Source organism: Poromitra crassiceps (genome assembly GCF_964638095.1).
Source record: "Poromitra crassiceps genome assembly, chromosome: 8".
Taxonomy (NCBI): Eukaryota; Metazoa; Chordata; class Actinopteri; order Beryciformes; family Melamphaidae; genus Poromitra; species Poromitra crassiceps.
In genome coordinates this window covers 10,919,721-10,945,964 of record NC_139629.1, presented here as the reverse complement: position 1 = coordinate 10,945,964, position 26,244 = coordinate 10,919,721, and the positions used below count along the sequence as shown (strand labels likewise).

The 26,244-nt window shown below is 44.1% G+C and overlaps 1 protein-coding gene across 1 annotated transcript in view; it reads right to left on the bottom strand.

Annotated features, from left to right (window-relative positions):
• Positions 1-26,244, bottom strand: part of thsd7ba (thrombospondin, type I, domain containing 7Ba) — a gene marked incomplete at both ends in the record, with an annotated part of 184,365 nt that overhangs the window by 137,896 nt on the left and 20,225 nt on the right. Inside the window, one exon of the mRNA XM_083641453.1 lies at positions 3,428-4,271. Coding sequence (XP_083497579.1) covers positions 3,428-4,271 — 844 coding nt within the window. The remainder of the gene's footprint in view (positions 1-3,427; positions 4,272-26,244) is intronic.

Sequence of the window (26,244 nt, the reverse complement as noted above, 5' to 3'; positions counted from 1 at the left end):
CCGATACACACTTCACTCTGCTTTTGTGCTGCACCTGGAATTGCAAGTTGTTAGTGGATCCCGGCTCTTGTATTTGTGTAAATGACTTCGATTGAAAGTGAGATTTGTTCCAGGGGACGACTGAATTTAAATTCTGTTTGTATGAAATTGATTACCCTGACGTCACAGCCGTCCTGCCTTGCCGGTACACAGATGTTGATTTAGATCTGTTACGACGTCCTCTGCTGCCCGCCTACAGGCGGAACAACAACGAAACCCATTCCCGATTCGTACATTTGACACAGACTATGAGGCGGAATAATATCGCCTAATTCCCGCCTTGAAAAGGCAGTGTAAAAAGAGCTCAAGTAAAGACAAATGTATGCTGCAAGCAGATGTCTTGAATGTCACAATCTCACCGTTATGAAGCAGTGAATGCTGCTGCATACAAGCATAGTTTTTTGTAAATATGTAATGCAAAAGATTGTACACGTATGTCTATCAGAGCTTTAGATATCGACGAGTCCCCCCATTCGTTGTCTTCTTCCCAGGAGGAGGCGTTATGAAGACGGAGTGAGTGAACCGACTTTCCTTAAAGGGACTTTGACATAAATATATATCCGAGAAAAAACATACATCTCTGACACACGAAAGAAAGTCTAATTTCATAAAGTAATGCCTTTGTCACCTCCGTCAGCGTTTGAGAAATAGGGCTCCCACACCAAGGGTGGGAGAGAACAGAGCAGAAGGATGACAGATGTCAGCTGAGGTTGGGATTTGATTAGATTCGTACAGTAAGGCAGGCTGCTCTTTAGAAGTGGAAATAACACATCAGACGCAAGAAATACCATCTTGCTTGGAGAACCTTCTGGTGGATATCTGGACGACCTGACGGACAAGTGACCTTTTCAGCTTGTGTTCCAGTGCATGACATGAATACAACTAATATTATATAATTATATATTATATTATATAATATTATATTATATATAATTATATCATATTAGTGGATAAAGCCAGCCTTAAAATGAGGAGAACTCGTACGCTCACTTAGAAACATGAATAAATGCATTAGTCACGTAATTACAATTTCCATTGTTTAATTTGGACAATTTAATTAGTGAGGTGTATTATGAGAGTGCAATGCTCATTCTGGGAGGAATTTGACTTGGTAATTAGGCTGTAATTAGAATAGCAGAATGGAGTAGAACTCAGGTGGGAAATATATATTCAAAATCCCCCAGCTCGCTCATAAGTGAATATGTTAATCGGGCCACTGTAAGTGAACTCCGCACTCTCCATGAGAGCCACTGATTCTGCCTCGCCGTGGATGACATGTTGATATATCAAACATATTCAAACGATATCATACCCCTTTTTCATCTTTTAAATGTTTTGCGTGCCCCAAACAGCGTGGGGCGAATAAAACTCTCCATCAAAACGGACAAAAAAGTACAAATCAAATCAAAGCTGCGTGGCCATGAAAGGAAATGACAGTGCTTGACGGGATGGCATGATGGCTTTTCCTGCTCCAATCCCCAAAGTTCCCACTTCATTTCATTTAACTGAGCACTATCAAGCCACTGGAACGTGGCGTGGTTTACAGCGACAACATCAAACAATAGAACTGTTTGGTTCCCCTCCAAACCTGCCTCTTTCTGATACCATGGTTACCATGCGTGGCTGTCATCTAGTCGTTTCTATTCAAGCAGTTAGCTAATCACATGCTACTTTACACCAATTAGATGGCAAAGTGGCACTTAGTCGATATACATGCACATGCACAATCACAAAATGGAAAACTGTTTACTGTATTTCATGCACAAGGAGGGAACGTGTGTGTGCGTGTGCGTGTGCGTGTGTGTGTGTGTGTGTGCGTGCGTGCGTGTGTGTATGTGTGTGTGTGTGTGTGTGTGTGTATGTGTGTGTGTGTGTGCGCTGTGCGTGCGTGTGTGCGTGCGTGCGTGTTATTCAGAAAAATCAATTCTTATCAAACCCAAATAGCAGGGTAAGCCCGAACAGCAGGGCTCAGAGGGGAGCAGCATTTGACATTTACCACAATAGCACGGCATTGCCATGCAAATAACTGCTGAAACCCGAGGAAACCCACAATCGAGCTATAATTGAAAAGTTAACAGCCATAAAATGACTGCTTGACATTAGGGCTTTATTTCAATAAACACACCCCTACAGCAGCGAGAACACGCCACAGTGAGGGGGAATGACCGTCGACTGTGTCTCACTCGTGTTCCTAAACAAAAGCAGCAGGGAAACATAATTAGAAATAATCCACTCAATCGGGGCTGTTTGGCTCGCCGGGCTTCCCCATCCCCATCCCCATCCCCATCCCCATCCCCATCCCCATCCCCATCCCCATCCCCATCCCCATCCCCATCCCCATCCCCATCCCCATCCCCATCCGCCTACAGACCACATCTTACCATTCACCTCATATGTTGCATCAGTGGAAAAGAGCAGAATGTAAGACTAAGTGATTTATCCAGAGAGGCCCTGCTCCCCAAACCAACTCTTCTCACACAGGCACCTTGCTTTCATGCTCTATTTCTCTGTTTATCTCAGGTACACATACAGTAAGGCTGGGCGATATGACTTCAAATCAATATCATGATTATTTCAAACTTTTACCTCGATTGCGCTGAATGAACGATTGTTTATTTTATGTGCCTTTTGTAACATGCCCTCAATAGTTCTCTGTCAAGGTCTGTACTGTAAATAATGTTTATACATGTTGTAGTCAGATCCTTGTCATCTTCCTCCGCAAGGCTCCTGTGCGGACGGTTTTCGCCTGGCCGTGCACACCTCGAATTTTGTAACTACGCGGACGCGGCTGGGCGGACAAAGTGGAGTTTTCAAGACTCCCGCTCCACACGTTTTCTCGTCAGGATTCCGTGTCTCTCATTTCCGTGCGGCCGGGCCAAACGTCAAGCATATTCCCAGCTTCAGTCTGCACTCATGAATGGAGGATGTGTAGGACGTACAGGCTTTTGCACTGTTGCAACACGTGTTTTGTCAAGACTGCATTTATTTTGAAGATTACGACATGCTCTTTGGCCCGGTTCTTATTTTGAAATGGGCCGACCAGACGTTCCGCATCTGGCGGGGCTTGACAGTGGAGCAAGAGGAAAGCCGAGAGAGGAATCACAGAAGGAGTTTGTTGTCACGGTATACAGATTGTGATCACACCTAGCTAAGATCCAAACACTTTGAGCTAACGCCTCAACGCGGACTAACGTTAGTTAGTTAGTTAGTTGGATTGGAGGCGGCACGTGACTGAACACGATGTATAGTATTTTTTACATGAACTCATATCGGGGTTAGAGGTTATAAATGTCGGTTTCGATACATTTTCGGTTATCTGTCCAGCCCGAGGTACACACATGCTGTCTCACTGAATGAAACGTGCTGCATGTTGCCATGTGCGACTTACCTCAGCATGGCGTTCTTGCCGTCGCTCCGCGTGCAGCGGACTTGTCGCGTCTGGTATCCCACCTCCAGTTCCCACGAGGTGGGGTGCGTGTTGTGGGCATGGGGCTGGTGCTGGTGCTGGTGGGGAGCCTGCGTGTGCCTCTTAACTGTGTTCCTCTCCTTGGAGCTGCTGCTGAAATCCACCATGGTCCTCCCACTCAGCAGGACGCCCTTGAGCTGGGGCAGTCGACACTCGCTCCAGGGCCCGACTTTAAGGCTGTACTGGTGCTGGCTTTCCCCGGCGGGACAGGCCGCGGGGCTAGAGCAAGTCCTGGTCTGGGTGAGGTTGGGGCAGTGGGCCCCTCCGTACATGGGCGTGGCCAGGACGTGTCGAGTCCGATGCTGCAGGCCGGCGCCGCAGGTCTTGCTGCAGCTGGACCAGGAGGTGAAGTGGGACACCACGCAGTCCTGAGGGCAGGGGATGAGGCACGCCTGCTCCGTGGCCGGCCTCTGGGAAAAGAACTCGCAGATCCTCGAGGTGACCGCCGTGCGGTTCGAGGTGCGCACGCACTGGACCTTGCGCCTCTGGATGCCGTGCTGCGCCGTGACGCACTCTGCCATCCTCAGCTTGAGCTCGTTGGAGAAGAAAGGGACCAGGACGCAGCCCCCCCAGTCGGACACCTCCCACTCGAAGAGGTCCTGGTGCCACTCGCAGACCTTGAAGCAGTGGCGCTGCGTCTCGGGCTTGTCGCTGTGCTGGCAGTGGGAGTGGTGGGTGGTCCAGCCCTCCGTGTGGACGCACCATATTGTCCTGGTCTGAACCCCGCCGGAGCCACACTCCTCCCCCACACACTGCCCCCACTGGCCTGGAATCGAGACAAGAGACACGGAGAGGGCATTTTCATTAAAAACTTCAGGGGGGAAAAGGGTTTTGCTTTAAATGGCCGCTATCAAGCCGTTTCCAATCAAGCACAATGCAAGGAGGCCATTCACTTGACCTTCACGTTTTTATGAGCAGAGGAAGAAAGGAACACAAAGTACTCACACAATGGTGGACATGGACATCACTATTTTCTGGCTCATAAAGGGCTACATTCACTGCAGTTCTTGCGGACAGACTAATGAGTATTCATCCAATGTCTTATGTGAGACTTCGCCAGGAGTGCCATCACATTTGTAGTTCAATCAGGAATTACGATTTGTCACTACCCACCTTGCTTCGTCTATATCCATTGCCTGGCTTCAGATCAATATTAGCTTAAGCCAACTATTTCACCTCATACAAAGTCAGACCTCCGAGACATGTCTGAGAATTAAAGACAGACAGTCAAGAAGGACAGAAGAGAAGGCAAGCAAGGCCAACCTGAGTATGGAGGATATTCATAGATCTGCGACAAAGACTATTAATTTCCGCCATAAATGACCTTAACCAACCAAAGACAGGTATGATTTAGCTGGGGTCTGACACTTTGCACTGCTGGAATCCACAGTATGCTCTAAGATGCTCTAAGATGCCTGAGTTATAATAATGTGCAATTAACATGTTGGCCCAAATGAATTAATGCAATCCTGACTAATTATCCGTCTTTAAGATGAAGTGTTTACTAATTACTGATTGCACAGAGATGCTGCTAGTTTAAAAAATCAGGCTGGTAATAAATCCCTGTGGTTGACTTAGGGCTGGGCGATACGACTTCAAATCAATATCACGATTATTCTAAACTTTTACCTCGATTACGATTAATGAAGGATTATTGTATATTATGCTTTTGAAACATTGGCTTCATAGTTCTCTGATAAGGTCTGTACTGTACTCGTCTCATCCTGAACACTGACTAATGACGGGGCGGAGACACGTGACTCAACATGACTTAGTATTTTAGAAGGAGACAGTTCATGAATGCACGCATTGGGGAAAGTCTAAAGTCAGTAATTAACATTAATTAATTGAATTCATGAATTAATTGACATGAGCAAGAAGTCGGTTAGAGGTTCTAAATGTCGGTTTCGATACATTTTCGGTTAATTAAAGAAAAAACGTGTTCTTCCCACAAGTTGCTGATAATAAGGTGCTGCCCTATAGAGAGGCATTCTCAGTATACTGTACAGAGCAAAAACCCAAAGGTTCAGCACAAGTCACTTTTTGTTTGTTGTTAGCTGCAGGAAATGGTAATAAGATCAAATTTCAGAAAGGATAATTGGCGTGTGCTACATTTTATATCTCACCAAATTCTCAAAGTTTCTCAATTTCTTGCCTGATAGCCTACTGTATACTAGGGCTGTTTGTACAATATGAAGTTTGACAGAGTGGGAGGAGGAGAGGTTGTATTTTCTTAGCTGCCGGTTTATCGCCTTGTCACAATTGCAGCTTCCAATTTTCCAAATAAATTAGTCTTAAAAAATGTAACTGCAATCCCTAAAATGCACCACTGATCCAGTAAACACTGTGTTGCTGCAGGAATAAAAGACAATCCTTTGTATATTTACTTGCAATTAAGATTTATTTGACACAGTCCTTTATCTGGGCTTAGTAGACTACAGTATAGGGCCCATGAAACCTGAAAGGGCATGTTATATGAGGCTGTATTTGAAAGTTGTCAATTTGAAGACGTTTTGATCTGACAGCAGCAATACATTGCTATGCCTTTCATTTCTGTCGTATAGTGAAATGTGTAGCATTTTGTGTTTCTTAATATTTCCAATAAAGGATCCCGACTCTGTTTAAAGGAGCAAGATGAAGGATTAGAGCAGATAACAGCCCATAACAGCCAATATGCATTCAGTTGAGGTAAGCTAATTTGACCCCCCCCCCCCTCTCTTAATTTAACCTATAATGAACCAGTCAAGTCAATTAACAACAAAATCATACATTGAGTGTTTGGCAAGAGGAACAAGTTTGAATTCCCAATAGCTGAAACCACATATGCAAATTTCCAAAATGCAGGATGGTAAGGGCCCAGCCTACTCTGCCCACCGCTCCCCAATCCCCCCCCTTTTAGCCAATTGGCATGAACACAAACACACACATGACCTCCATGCCAAATTTCAGCCCTCTGCCCCTGCCATCCTGCATCTCCTCCGGCCCAGCAAACACGCACGCACGCACGCACGCACACACACACACACATGCACGCACGCAAATACGCATGCACGCAAACATGCACGCACGCAAGCACGCATGCACATACACACCCGCAGACACACACACATGCACGCACACACGCACACACTGCCACAGTGACTTATAGAACTGCTGGTCGCAGCAAAAAAAAAGGCTCTTGGTAACAATAGAGATACTGGAAACAATGCAGCGTAGAACAGTGGAACTGGAATAAAGTTGGAGATCAATTGCAAAATAAAATCTGTTCTTGTTTTGTGCTGTAAAGCAATCCAGCAGATTTCCGTCTTTCGGTCTTCTTTGTTTACCTTAATTATGCTAATGTCTCAAAATGAATGTGGTAATGATTTATTGATGTTAAAAGAGTAGTAGTAGTAACATAACCCAAAGCCAACCCAAAGATGACAAGTACTAGTTCTGCCCAACACAGACAACATTCAAGTAACTGATGTCCAGATGAGACCTGCTGGTTCAAGAAGCTACTGTGTGGCATGCAGTCAGACTTGGTGGGGGAACTAGACAGTGAGGCCCAGTGTCGTTATGTGGAGGCTGGTTGCAGGAGGCTCAAAGGCAAACCCTCAAAGATCCCTTTAAACGTACACGACAGCCACCCTTCCTCTCTGTGTGGGTGCAGAAGACGTGACGTGGGTTCCGGAGTGGATTTGAAATCCAGATTTCACTTCACTTTGACGCTAAGAGTGCATTCCCTTTTTCCTGCACAACTGTATATCAGAGGCAACTGACCTTGACTCCATTAGACTGATTTAGCCGTCAAATTGGACTACCGTAAATTCCGGACTATAAGCCGCGGCTTTTTTCCCGTTTTTTGGCCCCTGCGGCTTATATAACGGTGCGTCTTATCTATGGATTTTTTCAGAAAAAAAATTTCAAATACAAATAAAATCTCTCTTTTTTAGCACTCTTTCTACCTATAAATCCACTTCTGTTTTAATTTCCTCTGTTGCCCTCTTTTCACCACACCGCGGACACTGTGTGCACTGTCGAAATAAACAAAGGTGTTGTGTTATGTTGTTTTGTTGAAATGTTACGGTAATACGGTAAATGGGAGCTTCCTCAAACAGCCAACAATCCCCTCTGTGCGTGAACCCTTACATATGGTAATTACGGTAAGCAAAGTTCATCAGCCCGGAATCACAACAAGACGAGCAGTCTCTCTCTCACTTACCATGGGGAAGGTACGCAGAAAGTCACACGACGCAGCTTTCAAGCTGAAAGCAGTCGAACTCGCACTAAAAGAAACAAACAGAGCAGCAGCGCGTACACTGGGCATCGATGAGTCAATGGTGAGACGTTGGAAGCAGCAGCAGGAGAAACTGTCTCAGTGTAATAAGACAAAAAAGTCCTTCAGAGGCCACAAAAGCAGATGGCCGGAACTTGAAGATTCCCTTGAGGACTGGGTGTTGACCCAGAGAGGAGACGGCCGAGGCGTTTCCACGGTGCAGATCCGACTGAAGGCCAAAACAATCGCCACCGAGATGAAAATTGAACATTTCAGAGGTGGGCCATCTTGGTGCTACCGATTCATGAGACGAAAGGGACTGTCCGTCCGGGGGAGAACTACTGAACAACTCCCTCCCTACCAGGAGAAAATCACAAACTTCGGCGAATTCACACAAAGGAAGATCACGGAATATTATAGGAGTGTGAAAACATCCACAATCACCAACGGGTTCCAAAACGCTGGACTGCTGCGGGATGAAAAGGATGACGCCGCCACAGCTGGCGCTGAGGGCCGTCAGAGGCTTCAGAGGCTGTTCGATGCCGACAGTGATGAAGAGGAGTTCGTTGGTTTTGAGTGACAATGAAGGAGAGAGGAGAGTGGTTGACGAAGCCACCCTGAACCTGTTCGTTTCCGACACTGAAGATGAGGACTTTGGTGGTTTCAGTACGCAGGAAGAAGAGGAAGACGAGGATTAGTGACTTGACTTCTCTGGTTACAGGTTTGCTGCACATATACGGTAGCCTATTGTTGTGTGATTTTGTCTGGGGATTAGTGACCTGACTTTTGTTTTGTTTTGTTGAAATGTTAATAAATGGGAGCTTCCCCAAACAGCGATCTCTTTCCCGACATTCCTCTCTGTGCACGAACCCTTTCATATGGTAATTAAACATCAAAACACCCGCGGCTTATAGTCCGGTGCGGCTTATAGAAGAAAAAAATAGTCAATTTTGGTGCTGCGGCTTATAGACCGGTGCGTCTTATAGTCCGGAATTTACGGTAAGTATGACAGACAAGACAAAACCAAGTTCCACCTACAGCTTTGTCACTCCCAAAGTGAAGCATCTCCTCTCCTAATCGCTCACGTCTGATAAGCCAGCGATTGCCTGCGTGCCTTCTCCTCTAATCTGTTTATCTGCTGGCTGGCTGGCATGCTCTTTTGTTCCTCCGACTTGACTGATTGATTGGCAGTCTCCATTGACTTCCCATTTCCCAGACCCTCCACCTCCTCACCCGCAGGAAAGTTCATTTGAAATGTAATCCATTAGCCTACTAATTAGGCTACTTTATAACTGTGGAAAAGCAGCATTGAGTAGTATAATCCACTGGATTGCTCAAAATCAGTAACATAATTGGATTACTTTCAGTCACATTTCGACTGCTTTGCTTAAGTTAAACACACAGTTTAACCTTGTTTAGTATTATTTGCCACCAGCTTTAAAGCTTCACTATTAGGCATCTTCGCACATCGGTGGTCCCAAAGAGCATGGAGAGGTACTGTAACTGCTTGGATTGGGTTAGGGTTAGGGTGAGGGTCACTCACTGCTGTTTAGTATCCAAACCGTCTCCTAGACTGCAGACAGTTTGGATTTTGGCGTTTAGTTTTGACTCATCACTTTTTTTAAATCCAGATTTTCGTTTTCTCCCCAACTGTACTTGGCCAATTCCCTGTCCCGGTCGTTGCTCCACCCCCTCTGCCGATCTGGGGAGAGTTGTCGACTACTAGCACACACTTCGTCTGATACATGTGCAGTTGCCAGCCGCTTCTTGATGAAGATTTGGATTGTTGGAAACTATTTTCTAAGGGCACTGCCGCTAAGCGCCGCCCAAGACGAGTGTGATTGGTTAAACCAAACAGAGCATTTTTTCCCCTGCAATCCCAGAATGGAGACCAGCGCTGCCAGACTCCTCTCATGGAAGGAAGGGGAGGCTGGCAAGCGAGACTTGGTTCCAGACTAACCTTGTGAGGCACCTGGTTTCACACAAGATCACGATGTGAAACATTCTGTGAAACAAACCATCTAGCAGCGTCAGGTTAGATCCAGACTGCATTTTGACTCATCTCTATAAACAGAAAACCGCATATGAGACGTTGTCAGACTGTAAACGACGACGAAAGCGGAAGTCTTGGCGCTGGACGTCTGCTCTACACCAGAAACGCCGAAACATGCTCCGTCTGTCCCAGAGTTATTAGTCGTCAGACTGATACTGTAGACTCTGGGTGCCCAGATTGAGCCCAAGGTAACACTGGGATACCAGCACATTCCATGATGCAGTGATCCACTCCCAAATAGCTCCCAAAATAATTGGACTTGCTGGAAAAAGTGAGTCCATTCCACTACAGTTTCATAAATGGAGTCATTCATTTGTAATTCATAAAGCCACATCCAAAAGAGTTGTTAACGACTTTAATTGAAATGTTTGCTCAGTTAATTTAGTTCCCTGTCCTTTGGCCCTCATGTTCAACACATACACACATGACTCAGAATAAGAAGGGAAAAAAGAAAAAAGGGAAATCAATTTGCTGATCTAATTTGCTTATGAGAGTCGGTCACTTTCACTTCTCGTCCTCATCATCCTTTTTGCCACATGATATGAAAATAATAATTTGTCTCATCTCTTCTAATTGGAACTAAATTTATATAATGAGATCCTAGTGTGCTTCACAAATTGCTTTCGAATGACGACTGACTGAAACAGTCTTGTGCTTTTTCAAAAGCATTGCCAGAGAAATGTATTGTTAACTGTAGATTTTTAGGCTGGCAATCAACACAACACTGCTTTGAAGCTGTTGCTTTCTGCTTAAGGGGGCAATATTTCAAACTGCTGAATTGTCTCATAGTTCATCGGAGCACATCATTGCGTTTATTCGTCCCAGCCTTGCGATATTAATGGAGACTTACTGCGTAGCGCAAGTCACCGCGCTCGCATTATCATTTCTCTCATTTGCTCACTTTGGTTTCAAAGCAGGTACGATACAACAAATACAAAATGTCAAACTGATGACAAAGCACACGGGATAGGAATTCACAATCAACACATTTCACGCCCCTAATTTTAAGAGTTATTAATAACACGCGCGCACGCACTTGCTTTCCTTGATTTGTTCCGTGAATAAAATTAATTATTGACACCAAATAGGTGTTACTGTACTGTACTGTATGTATAGCAGCTGTAATATTTCACCTGAGACACACAAGAGGTGGAAAGTAACACATTTTGTGAAAATAGTTCTACTTTTTCTCCACTCGATTTTAGAGGGAAATCTATACTTTTTCCTCTACTGCATTTATCTGATGGCTGGAGTTACTACCGTAGTTACTTTGCAGAATAAGGTTTTACATCCAAAACGTACGATAAGGTCATCAAATATCTTTCATTTTTAAGAGTCTAAACTCCCCAATATGGAGCAGTTAGGCCAACGACATTAAAATACTTCTTACAGGATCATTCAATAATCTGACTCTCTGAGAGAAAGCCAAACACAGGACTTGATTCAGTCAGTTCATATTGGTATGGGATGTGGTTTATGTTTTTAAATCATCCGCCATGAGCAGTAATTTTCATCCCCTGTTGTCACTGCATTCTCACACAAGCTCTTCCTCTGTGGTCACCGCCTGTGGTTCCTCTCCTAAGCTGTCAGCATCTGTCGCAGGCCGCCCATGACTCCTTCGCTCCTGTCGCACTAGTTAGTCGACCCACTTGCGCCTCCAGGGGGCCCCTGCGTGCACCCCCTGGGCTCCCTGCTATATTTACTATTCAATTAACTTCCTGATTAAAGAGAGAGAGAGAGAGAGAGAGGGAGAGAGAGAGAGAGATAGAGAGAGAGAGAGAGAGAGAGAGAGAGAGAGAGAGAGAGAAAATAATTTGGCCTGTCTACAGGGGTGTAGTGCTGTGGTAGCGCAGGGGAGCGGAGCTCCCACACTTTTTCTCCAAGGGTGTGTTTTTACAATAGTAAAATACATGGGGAGTTGTTCCTCATATACTGTAGGTGCAGTTCTCCAGATAGCACTACACACCTGGCTGTATACATTATAATCCCGCATTAAAATGGCAAAAAATGGCACAAATTAAGCCCGGCGTAGCCCGATGGTGCGCCTTTGCCATTTCAGCTAAATATTAAACCCATAACAAAGTTGTACAAGAATAACAACTGAAATAATAGCGATCTCCATTATGTCCTGAAACCAAGTTATTCAACACAATGACAACTCCCAGAGTGTTTTGTCTTCGATCGGTGATTCTCAACCGATTTCATATCAAGGGATTTTGTCTCTCTGGGAATATTTGAATTGTTAGATATGATTTTGTCTAGAATTACATGACTATCTGTATTGAGATAAAAGTGAAAATATAATCAAAAACAGACATTCTTCTTCACTCTTTAATTGTGTTCACCAACAGTGGTTCGGACCAATGAGCGTCCTGTGAGGCAGCTAGGTGCGACGCCAGTTGAGCGTGTTTTCTGAAAATCACGGTGTAAAAAAATCACATATATGATTCAAAAGTCATAAAAGTGGTCACCGATTCATAAACTGCTGTTAACCCAGACCTTATTTCAGGCATTTAACCAAACTTCCCATGGAAAAATCCCATTGACTTTGAGACGAAGGAACCGGAAATGCAGGGAATTTTGGGTTGGCCTACAAAAATAGGCGGTACTCTATGGCGGCGGCGATAGAATCATCCAATCACCTGACGAGTACCTTTTGAAAGTGCCTGCCCCTTTTAAATGGTTTCCTAAGTGAGTTCCCAGAAGGTTCTGTGAAACAAACCATGTGGCAGTGTCAGGTTAGAGTGTGTGTGTGTGTGTGTGTGTGTGTGTGTGTGTGTGTGTGTGTGTGTGTGTGTGTGTGTGTGTGTGTGTGTGTGTGTGTGTGTGTGTGAATTGAAGTAAAAAAAAAAAGCCATTTGAAGCTGCTATGTGCAAAGTTGCTTAGTGGAGCTGCCTGCTACCCATATCATTTTGTCCAATCATAGAACATTGCTGCATAATACAATCATTTCCATGGAACTTTAGACACCAAACAACTCACCAATAATGCAAGAGTGAAATCGCTATTATCATGCCGATCTGTGTCACAATCTACTGCTCTGTCCGGAGCATTTTATTCAACTTGAATTGTATCGGACTCCAAATCAATTACCTCAGCTGAAGATAGACTTTTCTGTTAACAGCGCTCAATATTGAAACTGAAAATGAAGAACAGCAGCACACACATAATCCAATGTTTATTGATGGGAGATTCAGCTGGTGATTTGCTATAGAGAAACCAGATTCATGCTATTACACAGATTTTCAGTGGGAGCCAAACATCGTAAGGCAGGTTTTTCTTTTGGGGCAGCCAATAATGTGGAATGGAAGAACCATCTTTTCTTAATTATTAATTTGCTTTATCTGCATTGCAGCGTTGCACATTTGCCTCACCTTCCTCTATAAGCAAACATCTGTTGAGTGAACCAGAGCCATCCATCTTTAACTTCTCCACCTGAGCTGAGTTTGACTGTTTAGATGCGCCACTCCTTTGTCGCATCACTTTTTAATTAAATGATACCTATGCTGCTGAGCGTCATTATGCAGAGAGCCGTCCCCCATGCCACACTTCCATCAGACCTAATTTATGAGCAGTGAGGTGCATCCTTAATTACAACATTCATATATGCAGGAATTCACGAGATTATCATCAGGCAGTCAATCCATCTCCGGGAAGGACTGAATCAGCTAATTTCTACCTGGTGTTTACTCGCAAAGTTATAGGAGATTTGGGGAAAAGTTTAAATGATCAGTAATAGTGCACAAGCAAAACAAGTGGCACTCGCCACCTTAACTTAAAAAACAAACAAACTAAACATTGATAAGCTGCTCGTGATCTAATTGACTTTCTCTTATGCTTGAACATGAATGATTTACTTCCGTAAACATTCATTAGGTACATGTTGTATTTTTGCTTGTGTAATGAGGTGAGTCATAGCATAGCATAGCATTTACCTGGAGGTGCTGCATCAGATGCAGCTTAAACAGCCCGCACTAATGAATTACCTTGAGGCTGCATTAATGTCTCCAATGGGCTTCTGTTGTAATTTAGCATTCACATTTCACAGTGTTAACGCCAGACGCACCTGAAGGCCTCATCTGTAATTGAACGTCTGCCAGTCCCACATACTGTACACTACAGTATTATGCACTATTGACAAGCTCCTCGGCTCTGATTTATCGCAAATCAATACAGCGCTCAATCAGGCAGAGAATCATTTTAATACGGGCGTGAAGACTTCTAAGTGAATAATCAATCATCTTTTGTCGGTAACCTCGGTGCTTGCGTGACTCCTTCAGAGAGTTATCATGCCATGAGGTGAAGACAGAGACATTCACTCGCACAGCGGGGTGCCAGGCGGCCCAGTCAGGTGAAACCACAAGCAATATCAGGGGTCATGAGAACGTAATGCGCTCTGATGGATTTGCAACACGCCTGTTTTTAAAAGGGAATTCCCTATAGTTCAGCCAGAGCAAAGCACACGGCAGAGGGATGGCCGGTTGCTTGGTTGAGTCTTCAGAGTTTTGTTCATCATTATGGTCACTCATGACCAAAGTGAAGATCATAGTAGTGGCTGAGACAGGTCCATCCCCACACACGCAGTCAGGTGAATAATCCTCCATTCCCTATTTACTACATAATTTTCTGGGTATCCACCATCGACAGTACGCCACTCAAGTCACAGTTGTCCATGTTTGTCTCCCTCCCTCCGTCTCTCTCTCTCTCTCTCTCTCTCTCTCTCCTAACCAGCCCACAACGGTTTTTTCTCGGAGCATTTTGGAATGGCTGCTGCCTGCCTGGACACCTTTCACAAGTCAACAACACAAACACATGCAGGTAAGGTGGCTCACTAATTAAAAGCGGTTAACATCGTCTGCCGGAACCGTTTCCATGAGCTCATGTTAAAACCCACCGAATAACTCATTCGTATAACAGCGACTCAAATGAGAAGACGGAGAGCAAACAGCCAGCATGTGTTGTTGTGTTAACATGCAACTTGTTGACAGATGGTGTTCAGTTCTGTGTTGAGCCACGTCAGCACTAAACTCATTTAGGGGCCCGTTAACTGGAGATGGAGAATGCTGCAATAATGATCATTTGTTTTTCCATTCAGGCTGCAGTGGAAGCAGCAGTGCTTTCATCTCAGAATCCTGTCTTTAAACTCAAAACTCAAATACATTCGGCACAGCCCTGATCCTCTTCTGTAGCATCTCCCTCACTTTGTCAGCAAGGTTCCAACAAAAGATTCTAATTTACATGAGAAAGATCTGGTATGAGAGAGGGAGGAGAATTACTGGTCAGTGTGAAATGCAAAACGACGTTGCTAAAGCCTAATCTGACGGGTGAACATGAATCAAAATATGAAACATGACAGTCTAATTTATTGCAGAAATGCCCTTTAAAGGCTTTGTCTGAAAATGCAGACTGAATAAATGTTAGGGTCCGTCCGATCTACACAGCACCTGCTCTCCTCCACTGACATCAATGTTTGACTTTACTATTAACTAGCCTTGGGAGCGCTAGCAGCTCAAAGCAGATATTGTATTTCTTCTGAGTCCTCGCTTATACACTTTAGACCTCGCTTTGATTTTGAAGCTGAAAAATCTATTTGTCGGGGCTTCTGCGCGAATCAATGTGTTTACACTCACAAATGCCACAGTAGGGGCCAGACAAGAAGTGGGCTCTACCTCTGTGATGATCAGAATCTTTCTCAGTGTACAGTCATTGTTGTCCTGGCACCAGCCTGTGTAGAGGTGACAAGTAATTGGACGATGTCAGTCCTGTGTCTGTTCCTCCGCTGACCTGATGGTTTCAGGAGCAGAGCTAATGGCCAGAGCTACTCCAGGCGGCCACCTGAGGAAAGACCCGGGTGTTTTGATAACGCAGGTCCCCAGGGCCGGGGACGCGGCGTGACAGAGATAAAGTGACAAACAACAGTGATGCAGAAACAGTAGGCGACAGTACGCACGCTACAACTGCTGACTATGCTGTTAGAAGAAGGCCCTACTTAAAGCGGCATTCAGCGATGTTTTTGAGTTAAAATAAGTGTTAAATGGCTCTATATTCTGACAGCAATCACTGAAATAGAGTGTTTGGTCAGTAACGTGAAACCCCCAACCCGCCACTGTCCTCTACTGTACCTCTCTCCTGTAGTCCTGCATGCAGGGCGGATGATAACAAGCATGATAAGGGGCTGTAGCATTTTTTGATAAAGCACTCATTGTCTGGAGCGGCTTTTATGAGGAGAAATCACGGCAACGTCACCTGATGTTAGCTGAGCACAAAATCACAGAATACAATTTATGGTGGAGGAATTTATATTCACATAGCCTAATTTGTATCCACAACATATAATTGGGATTTCAAACTTTGTTCTAATTTCACAAAATTTTATGAGATCATGTTGCTTTTACCACACAAGCAGGTACCCTACAAACATAGCTGTTTAGCTTGCTAACATTGGTGCTATTTGGTTGCATACTAAGCTGTTAGAGTAGCAAGTCAGCAGTCGTCGAGGAATTGATGTCAACCTATAAAATTTGATTGGCTGTGAGATTAAGTTCTCAATTGATTTGAATGTTTTCACCCTCCTCACCACAGCTGAGCTGATTTCACACACCACCTGTCAAAAGCGACTAGTGAATCTGCTCCTGCTTTTGAAAGAACCTTTTTTTAGAAAGTTTTTGTGTCCCAGATTCATTATGTCTTACAGATTCATTGGCTTCCCATCTCTGCAAGCCTCGAATTCAAGAGTCTGGTACTCGCTTGCAGGGCAGTAAATCAAACGTACACCCCCCCCCCCCTCCCCGATCTACAATCTATGGCCAGGTTCCAAACAAAACCTCGCCTCACTCTCTCCGCTTCTCCACCCTTGCAGGTTGCCTTGCCCCTCCATCGCTACACGGGCTCAGAGGTGGCTCATGCCAGTCACGACTCTTCTGGCGCCACAATGGTGGAATGAGCTCCCCTCTTGAATCACTGCCCATCTATCAGCGGAAAGCCTCCCCTCTTCAGGTCACACCTGGACCCTTCTTGAACTAACCTTTCCTCTTACCCTTCTAAAAACACACACGCACGCACACGCACACGCACACACACACACACACACACACACGCGCGCGCGCACACGCACACACAAACACATACACATACACACACACACACACACACACACACACACACACACATTCCTTTTAAAAGGCTGATGAAGACTGTGATGCACAGCTGTTTCACTAATGACAAAATGTACTATTGTAAGTTGCTTTGGCCCAAAAGCATCTGCTAAATAACGTAATGTAAGTTAAATCAGAACCGGCTGCTTTCTATCAACAACAAAATGGTCCCCAATTGGACTGAAAGCCAAGAGAGTTTCCCTGCCAGAGGAGGTGATTAGCAGAGTCAGGTAGCCTGCACAGCGCAGCCTGCTGGCTGGGGCTAAACACTTCACCCATCGTCCATCTGTCATCCATGATCCCTTTGTCCCGCGGTTATTAATCAGCCACTACCTCGCTGTATGGTCGACTGTGGGGGGTAAAATAAATAATGACGGGAACAAGCTAACACAGCTCCCCCGCATCTCCATCACTTCCTTTCAAAAGTTGTCGGCGGCAAATAATGCCAGCATTCTGGAACAAGACGTCAGATCGATGAGTCTATCCCGGGGGAACAATGAATGACACCGTATGTGACATTTGAGGAAACAATTCCTGCGAAAAGCCTGCGAAAGACAGCAGAGTCTCAGACAACAAAGTGTCACAGCCTTCAGCTGCGCGAACACCTCTTTTGCTTTTTCCATTTCCCCCCAGCGCAGAAAGCTAGACATATACAGCGTGCTTTCAAAAGCTCAATTGAAAAACCACTCCCTCGCTGTACAGTGCGAGGCTGCCATAACGCTGCAGGAACATTGGTACTCGCAAGATAACTTCAACCCGAAATAGACAACAGCACGGGCTCCTGGCCTGTCTTTATCAGGCAGCCAAAGTCATCAGCCGCTGTGGAGCCATGCTAGTTGTTATCACTGGCTCCATTAGAGATGTGCAGACGCTTCAGATTCCATTCCTCCAGGAGACGTATTGGGAAGGACAGAAGACTAATGGATAGTCCGAGAGTGCCGATAGATCAGGTTTTAGATGTAGCTTCTTCTTCATCTCCTCCTGATAAGATGGAGGAGACTTCTGCTGTGGTGTGCAAATGACTCAAAGCTGAGGCAAAGGACTGCACGGGTATGCTACAAATTACAGTATCGTTGCTTTTAGAATGCACTGCAACTCTACGGGCTAACACATTGGCTTATTGCACCATAGAACTTTATCAATGATTTTACCTCCAGGCTGTTTTGCCCTTAGGTCTAAAACGCGTGAATAACCTGTGGTCAAAACAGTTCAGTTCAAAAGCCACGTATCGCAGAAAGTGTAATATACACTTGATTGGTAAATATACCATTATACTCGCATGGGAATCTTGTGTGCATTTGATGCCTCGTCAGAATGCAAGCGGAATGTCTCATTTGTAACTTGTGAGAAAAGCCGTTAAGAGGACAACATTGCTCAATGTGTCATGGTGGGCTGCTGAGGACATTCCTCTCGGCACTCAGTCACAACGTTGTCGTCTTCATCCTCGAATTCCCACAAGATCAGAGAGGCAATTATATCAGTCCAGAGGCGCGCCACAGAGCCGGGCCGCCTGTGTGACGCCTGGACTTTAAACTATATATTAAAGAACACCTTGAAAGGTAGCTGTGTGGCTCGTGTTAAGACACGGCACACGCTGGGACCCGCCATTGCGGTTAAGGGTGGCAGCTCTTGATTCTGGACAGATGGCGTCTTCATAACACTACCTCCTCCTAACACTGCCTGTAGCTGTGAAGCGAATGTTCACTGTGATATTGCAGGGACACGAGAAGCCTGAGAAAGAAGTGAGGACTGATCCAAAGAAGCTGTTAGATATTCACCACATAGAAGTCATGTGGTGTTTTGTCTGACTACTGTTAGTTAGTAGCAATAACTAGGACTGATGCAGCTGGCAAAGAAATCACAGTGCATTTCACAAGACATCAGCCATGTCACACAAGGAAAATAAATGGCCTAAATGGGTCACATTGAGTTCTTTATTGATAATGAACAAACAGTATATACATATATACATGCACAGATGCAGAACGCTGCCTCCAACAGATACAATAGACATTAGAGAAGTCAACATCCCAAGGCTGAAACCATCTTTTTGGATCACTTCTCAGGCAGCTATAGCTGTTAGCTCTTTAGATCTCAGACGAAAAAGCGTTTCACCTCTGTTTAACCTGGCAAGTTAACTAAGAAGACACTCTCATTTACAGGAACAGCCTAGGGGAGTCTATGCAGAGAGAGGGAGGATAGCTCATGCAAACACTCCTAACTTAGAGACTGCCCAGGTTTAACCACAGTCTCCTGGAGGAGCTCCACTGGACGTTGGTCGACAAGGACATTTCTACGTTAGCTACTGAGTATGTCTCGTGCTCAAACTCTGCAATCCAGTTGCCGAGGGAATTTGAATAAGCAATGACCTTGTTGACAACTCGCCCGCCGAGACCTTCAGCAGATCCCCACCTGTCTCCCCTCGTCCCCCGTCGCCAATCAGCCCCCACACTGCGATGTGAAACCATGCAGATTCAGAGATGCAGCAGCATGGATAATTGGATAATGATGAGCCTTTCAAATCACCTGTCTATTAGGACGGAGAAGCTGCGGCTGTCTCCGAGGGTTACGTGGTCTTTGTCAGGGAGAGCTGTGACCGCCCACCTCTCATCGCGAGGGTTACGTGGTCTTTGTCAGGGAGAGCTATGACCGCCCACCTCTCATCGGATTTGGGTTCATCAGTTTTTCCTCCCCTTCCAAAGTAAAGCTTGTAAACTAGAGCAGGGCTGACTATTGTTGAGCTCCTAACCACAGCAGAAAAAAGTATTTCTGGATCAAATGTGACAGGGACTGGTGTTTTTGGGTAACAAGTAGGCCAAAGTAATTTTTCGGTTCTTTACACATTATGAAAGTGCAGATTCTAAGGTTTCATACATTGAAATGTGAAAATAGTTGTAGGAGATATGCTTATTTGAATGTTCCTAGTCCTAAAAGCAACATTGGGACAAAATCGCCCTGAAAGTTGGTGAACAAGATTGGTTTGTCCTGACCAAGCTTAGTATTTAGTGGTCCTAAAACTGTTGTTTGTTATATTGAGTGTGTTCTTCAACATCTAAACTTGTGTAATAGGATTTTCTTTCTCCAAAAAAACAACCTTTTATCTTGATTTGTGCAATTTCACGCTTTCCTACTTGTTACTCCTTTTATTTCACCAGACTGTGTCACAAATATATATATATTAATATATAAATATATATATATTAAGAAAGACAAGACAAGAAAAGAAAAAGATCAAACTAGAGAAATTAGATTTTCTCTCAGAGGCTCGATAGAGACATTCAAGAAGACTTGGAACCCTTTCCTAGTACATATTGATCTACTCGACATCTCTCCAGACATGGAAGAGGAATGAACCGCCCCCCCTCCCCATGACCTTATTCATAATCTCACTATTTTTCTGACCCCCTTTATTGTATTTATTTATTAAATTATTATTATTATTATTATTTTGTTTGTTGGGCCTGAGTTCGATGAGGGTGGGTGGGGTGGGCTTATGCAGGATTTGTATAGTTCTGTAGAGCTTTGTTTATTTCATAATAGTTGTATTGTATTGTTGCTTGAAATACTTTACTCTAAAGTCTACAACAAGTCTTGAAAGGGAAAAAAGAAAATACCGGTGCACAATGTTCTATATCGACACTGCTGTAATGTATCATATATTTTTGTACCAATAAAAACAGTTGGAAAAAAAAGAAAAAAAGAAAAAGATCAAAATATCATTCTCCCACCAATCGTAGTTTTCTTTTTCTCTTGGCGTCTTTCCTCATAAGTGAAATTGACGCATGGTGTATTGCCATTTCACAGGTATACTAATTACCTGCCATTAGTGTCTGGCAAAATGTACATCTGTGAACGACTGTATAGCCATCGTAAACTGTCTACCCTCATATCGCACTGTAGAGGATCGACAATCAATACTCTGGCGCGTCTACACCCCCAAAAGCAACTTCAGACCATCTGAGGAAATAAAAGGGAGCCACAACAACGTTGGGATGTCGGTGAGGATGTCTGCTCTTTGTTCACTTAATCACTTCACAGTAAATCATAACAGCCAGAAAGGAAAAGCTGAGTGGGAAGCATGTACAGTATGTACAATATACGATGCAAAGGAAATATTCAAGCTTGGCGAGCACAATGTTATGAGGGTCTAGCTGTAACTACAGTATGTTATGAGGGTCTAGGTGTAACTTCTGGTCCAATGCTGACTTCTAGAATTCAGTGATGTCAAGGCTTGGCCGTTCCTCCACTGCTTTTAGCTTATTTGCGTTGGTGCCCCAAATACACAGAAACAAATCAGTGAGATGATTTCTGATGAAAAACAGGCTGTGAAATCATCCCAAACTGTTGCCAGCACAGAGCTGCCTCTCTCTCTCTCTCTCTGTCTCTCTCTCCGTCTCTCTCTCTCTCTCTCTGTCTGATATCAGAGTGAATTGTCAACTATAATGCGTAACGTGTCATTCTGATATGGAAGTGCCTGGATTAAACCGCAGAGCTCTCGGCGCAGGACAATATGAACACAAGGTAAAGGCTGGCCATCTGCGGAATTACTGACATTGTAATGACACAAAGCGGGTTGAAAATCAGCAAAGCCATCCGTTAACTTTTAAAATGCCCACACACAGCATTATAACTTTTAAAATCTATGTTTCCCCAACATGAAAGGGGTGGAGACTCTTAATAACACAATGTGTAATATCTGTTTCAGAGTTCTTGGTCATTTCAATAAATTGTATGAGACTGTGTTCTAATTATTTTTGCTCAATAATTGATATTCTATTTTTGATGTGCAAAAAAATATTTTCAGGTGTAAATAAGATGTAAAAGCTACACTCATGCTTTGATCTAAAGAATTACACCCAGTGCAAATGTTTCCCTATCAGATTTTCTATTGGTATTTCCGGCACTATTTCCCGTACACGACGTTCATGTTTTAAACATATTAACCTAGCAGTGAAGAAGAGTAGCTCCTTTAGATATCCTGACTTTGTGATTGTGATTGCTGCCTGTGCTGTTCACCAGCTCGGTCCTTGTGCTGCCAAAACCACACCCGTCTTAGAGCATTATCCCTGATCAAGGGAAGCCCCCCCAAGCACCCTTAGAGCAAAACCCACCCGCGCCAGTTTCCCATCGCTGTCGGTTTACCACGACACTATCGCTCCGCCATTCAGTGCTGTTTTTTTTTATAAATGTGACTACGAAGGGGGCCTCATTTACATTTCTCACACCTGCCTTCTTCTCCCAGTTGAGTTCCACACAACTTCAGCAGAACTTGAAATCAGATTTTCCACAGACTCCAGGCTATTGTTGTTAACTATTCCAAAACACATTAAAATACCACCGATGATCTGCAAGGGTGATACAATTTCAACCTAATTAAAATGTTTTTGGGGATTGTCATACAAAGGTTAGTTTAGGGTATTATTATTTCTGGTGTATCCAAGTCTGTGTGCTCTATTTCACTGTTAGTTTATGCTAATGATAAGCATGGATGGAGGAAGCATCAAGAAAAACCAGAAATACGCTAACTGAAAACAAAACGTAATCTGCTACCAAAGTAAATGTATTGAAGTAGTAGTAGTCTTGAAAAGGGGTTAGCTTCTGCTTGCTTAACCTGTGCAGCTTTAGCATTGGAATGGTGGTGCAGTTAGACTATTCATAAAATGATTACCTCGAGGGGGGCATGGTGGTGCAGTGGTAAGCGCTGTCGCCTCACAGCTAGAAGGTCCTGGGTTCGATTCCCATCTGGGACGCTGTGAGCGCTGAAGGAGTGCGTGCCCGTCCGCATGTCTTCGAGTGCCCACTGGGGTCGTCAAAAGGGCCTTTCTGTGTGGAGTTTGCATGTTCTCCCCGTGCCCCCTGGGGGTTTCCTTCATATAGGAACCCCTTCACCAAAACATGCAATATCCTGGTCGCTGAAGTGGTGCCTCCTCTGGTCGTTAGGGGCGCCTGTTCGGAGGGAGGGGAACTCGTTGGAATAGCGTGATCCTCCCACGTGCTATGTCCTACAGGTGAAGCTTCCCCTGTCAGGTGAAAAGAAGCAGCTGGCTACTGCCCATGTCTCCGAGGAAGCATGGAGCCAGTTTCGGCTCTCCCCAGATTGGCAGAGGGTGGAGCAGCAACCAGGATAAATAAATTAAAATTTTGCACTAACGGGGGATAAAAATGGGATAAAAAATCGGGAAAGAAATATAAAAAAAAATGATTACCTCGTCTTAAAGGTCACTGGACTCAAGTTGGAACGTTCATCAGATATGTGGCAACACCTTTGTTACCAGTTGTAGTACTACTGGCATTTTGATATACACTAGTAGTGGACCTATGGGAGTTAAAACCCCTGGGAGTTAGAACCCCCTGGTCTGGAACAGAGTGGTCTCCAAAGCCTGCAAGACACACTCAAATTCATCATTCATCACTTCATCATCATCATCATCTATATGAAATTGCCTAGCGGTGTTAGTCACGATTGTGAGGTGTTAGTCACAAAGTGGTGCAAATCATGACATCATCAGTGACATCATCAATGATTTGTGCCATCATCAGTGATGTCATAAATCCCATAACATGTTGCGCCATAGCTGCACAGTGACATCATCAGTGATGTCATAAATCCCACATGTGCCCATGGCGCATCGTCTCGTCATCACTGATAATATCACCAGATTTTTTTTTTTTTTTACCTTTATTTATACAGGGGGAGTCTCACTGAGAGCAATGCTCTCTTTTTCAGGAGTGCCCTGTTCACATTCACACACACATTCATACCTGGAAGCTGACCAGTACAACCACAGTCTGATCTGCTGGCCACTGATCAGCTCCACTGGAGCAGTTGGGGTTAAGGGCCTTGCTCAAGGGCACCTCAGTGGTGGTAATGAGGGAGGGGCAAGCGCTGCCTTTTCACTTTCCCCACCCAGATTTATCCTGCCGGTCCCGGGGATTGAACCGACGACCTTCCGGTCACAAGCTCGCTTCTCTAACCATTGGGCCACCACTGCCCCGATGATGTCATCATTGCTCAAGTGATCAGCCCTAATTAGCCAATTAAAGAATCCAGAACCGTTAGGTCACCCGCAGGGGTGCTCTTTACTCCTGAAACATTCAGCCTGATCGATCACACGTAAAATGGCACAATTCTGCTCACAGACACTTTGCATTCTTATTATAGGATGAAAGCGAGTAAAACTAGAATGCTGCTTTTTCAGCAAAAGATATGTGTTCCTGTAAATTGATGAGTTGAAAATACAGCAGAGCATTCCTCAAAACTGTGATTAAGAACCGCCGGCACTCCCTCTTTTTGCGAATCCTTCAGCTTCTCCCCCATGACAAGGCAAATTAAACCCATGAACTGTGCTCAAGTCAAAAGCTCTTTTGATAAGACAATTCCGTTATTGCCGCACCCGGAACAGTGCTGGTCCGGCTTAACTAAGCTTGCCTTGTCTTGCTTTTAGTGTAATGGAAAATTCCACCCACTGTTTTATATAATCAATCTGTGATATTGGATGCGTTCCAGAATGTGTGATGAAGTGTTATAATTGATTTTGTTTGGTGTATCCACATTCCCCCAAGCTGCCTCGTCTACCTATTCTTCAGTTAGTGATTTCCAATGTTTCTCAAAAGCACTTTTGACAATCTGGTTGCATTTAGCTGTGGATTGTACATGACCAGAATCAAGTTAGCTTGATATTGGGATATTACAGTAAGTGGATATATTTTCTAAAATATTCAATTTAGTCAGTAATCGCAAATATATTATTATTGATGGGGATTTACTTGTTTGGGTTAGAAGTTATCTATTTTTCTTTCAATATTTTATTTTACATTTTACTTTGAACAATACACAAACGAGATTAGAGGGACTGATGTTTACCATTGATGTTTTAGTTTTCTGCTTTTGACATGAGGGATGACTCAGGGGAGACTTTCCTATATTGCTTGGGTCATTTAAGCCTCTCCCCCTTTCATGATTGGCTGCATTGATCCCGAGATGATGTGATCATCTATCTATTGAAGTTACATTTACTTGAATGACACCTCAGACTCAGGAGAGCGATCCCAAAGCTGCGTTGAAATGTGTGATGCTTTGTAGCACTCAAGAGTGTCTTATGGATTGGTAATGGCTGGGTTTCCCAAAAGCTTCTTTGCGCTAAGAAGCTAATTCAACCCTTCTTAAGGCCCCCTTAAGAAGCAAACGCGTTTCCCAATTGCTTCTTTACGAAGGCATGCGTTTCCCAAAAGCTTCTTAGCGCTAAGAAGCTTCTTTGACCCTTCTTAAGGCTCCCGTAAGAAGCCAACGAAGCCAACGCGTTTCCCGATTGCTTCTTAGCCTAAAATTATCTTCCAATTATCCTCCGTTAAGAAGGCTGCGTTTCCCAAAAGCTTCTTAGCGCTAAGATGATCTTTCGTTAAGAAGGTTTTGTAAGAAGGGTCTGGAGCCTTCTTAACACCTTCTTAATGACAAAACACTGGCAGATCCAGCCGCGTCAGGCAAAAGGAGATACTTGTGTCCACTGTTCCTCTTGTGTTTTTCCCTTTTTCCTTTCTTTCATGTACCCTTTAGTGTTTAAAATTAGGGAACACTTGAAAATCTCCCCTGTATGTATGGTTACTTGTGTTTTAAATGTTTTACCGTAGGCTATATTCCTCTAATCAGAATGGATTACTTTTATAATGTTGTGGATTTATATAGCACCTTTCACAGAACCCAAGGTCACTTAAATTCTGTAGTGTTTCTCTGTTTTGTTGTATGCTGTGTATATAAAGCAATTTGAACTGCAGTCCATGTCTGAAATAAATAATGTTTAATAAAGTTTAACATGACCATGATTAGGTGTTAACAGTGTTTCTCAACCACTGAGTCGTGGCCCACTGGTGGGCTCAGAGTGCCATCAAGTGAGCCGCTCCAGTTAAGATGCTTCTTAAGAGCCTTCTATTTTTTTTATTTTTCTCGACTGTTAAGAAGGCGTTTGGGAAACACTTCTTTGGAGCCTTCTTAACTCCTTAAGAAGCTTCTTAACTCCTTAAGAAGCTTCTTTGTTGGGAAACTCAGCCAATGTCAGTTTAAGACACACCCTCTTTCCTGATTGGCTGTTTTTTTCTTCTTCTATTAATCCCGAAGCTGCATTGATGAGTGATGGGACTATCCACCTTATTTTTGAATGCCCTACTGTAAAAAATAATTGTGGGTTGTTGTGACTCATCTCTGTTGAGTGTCATTTCAGCACCTTGGACACGCCCCACACAGTGCATGTGAATGGGAGGCGGAGTGAATCTACAAAT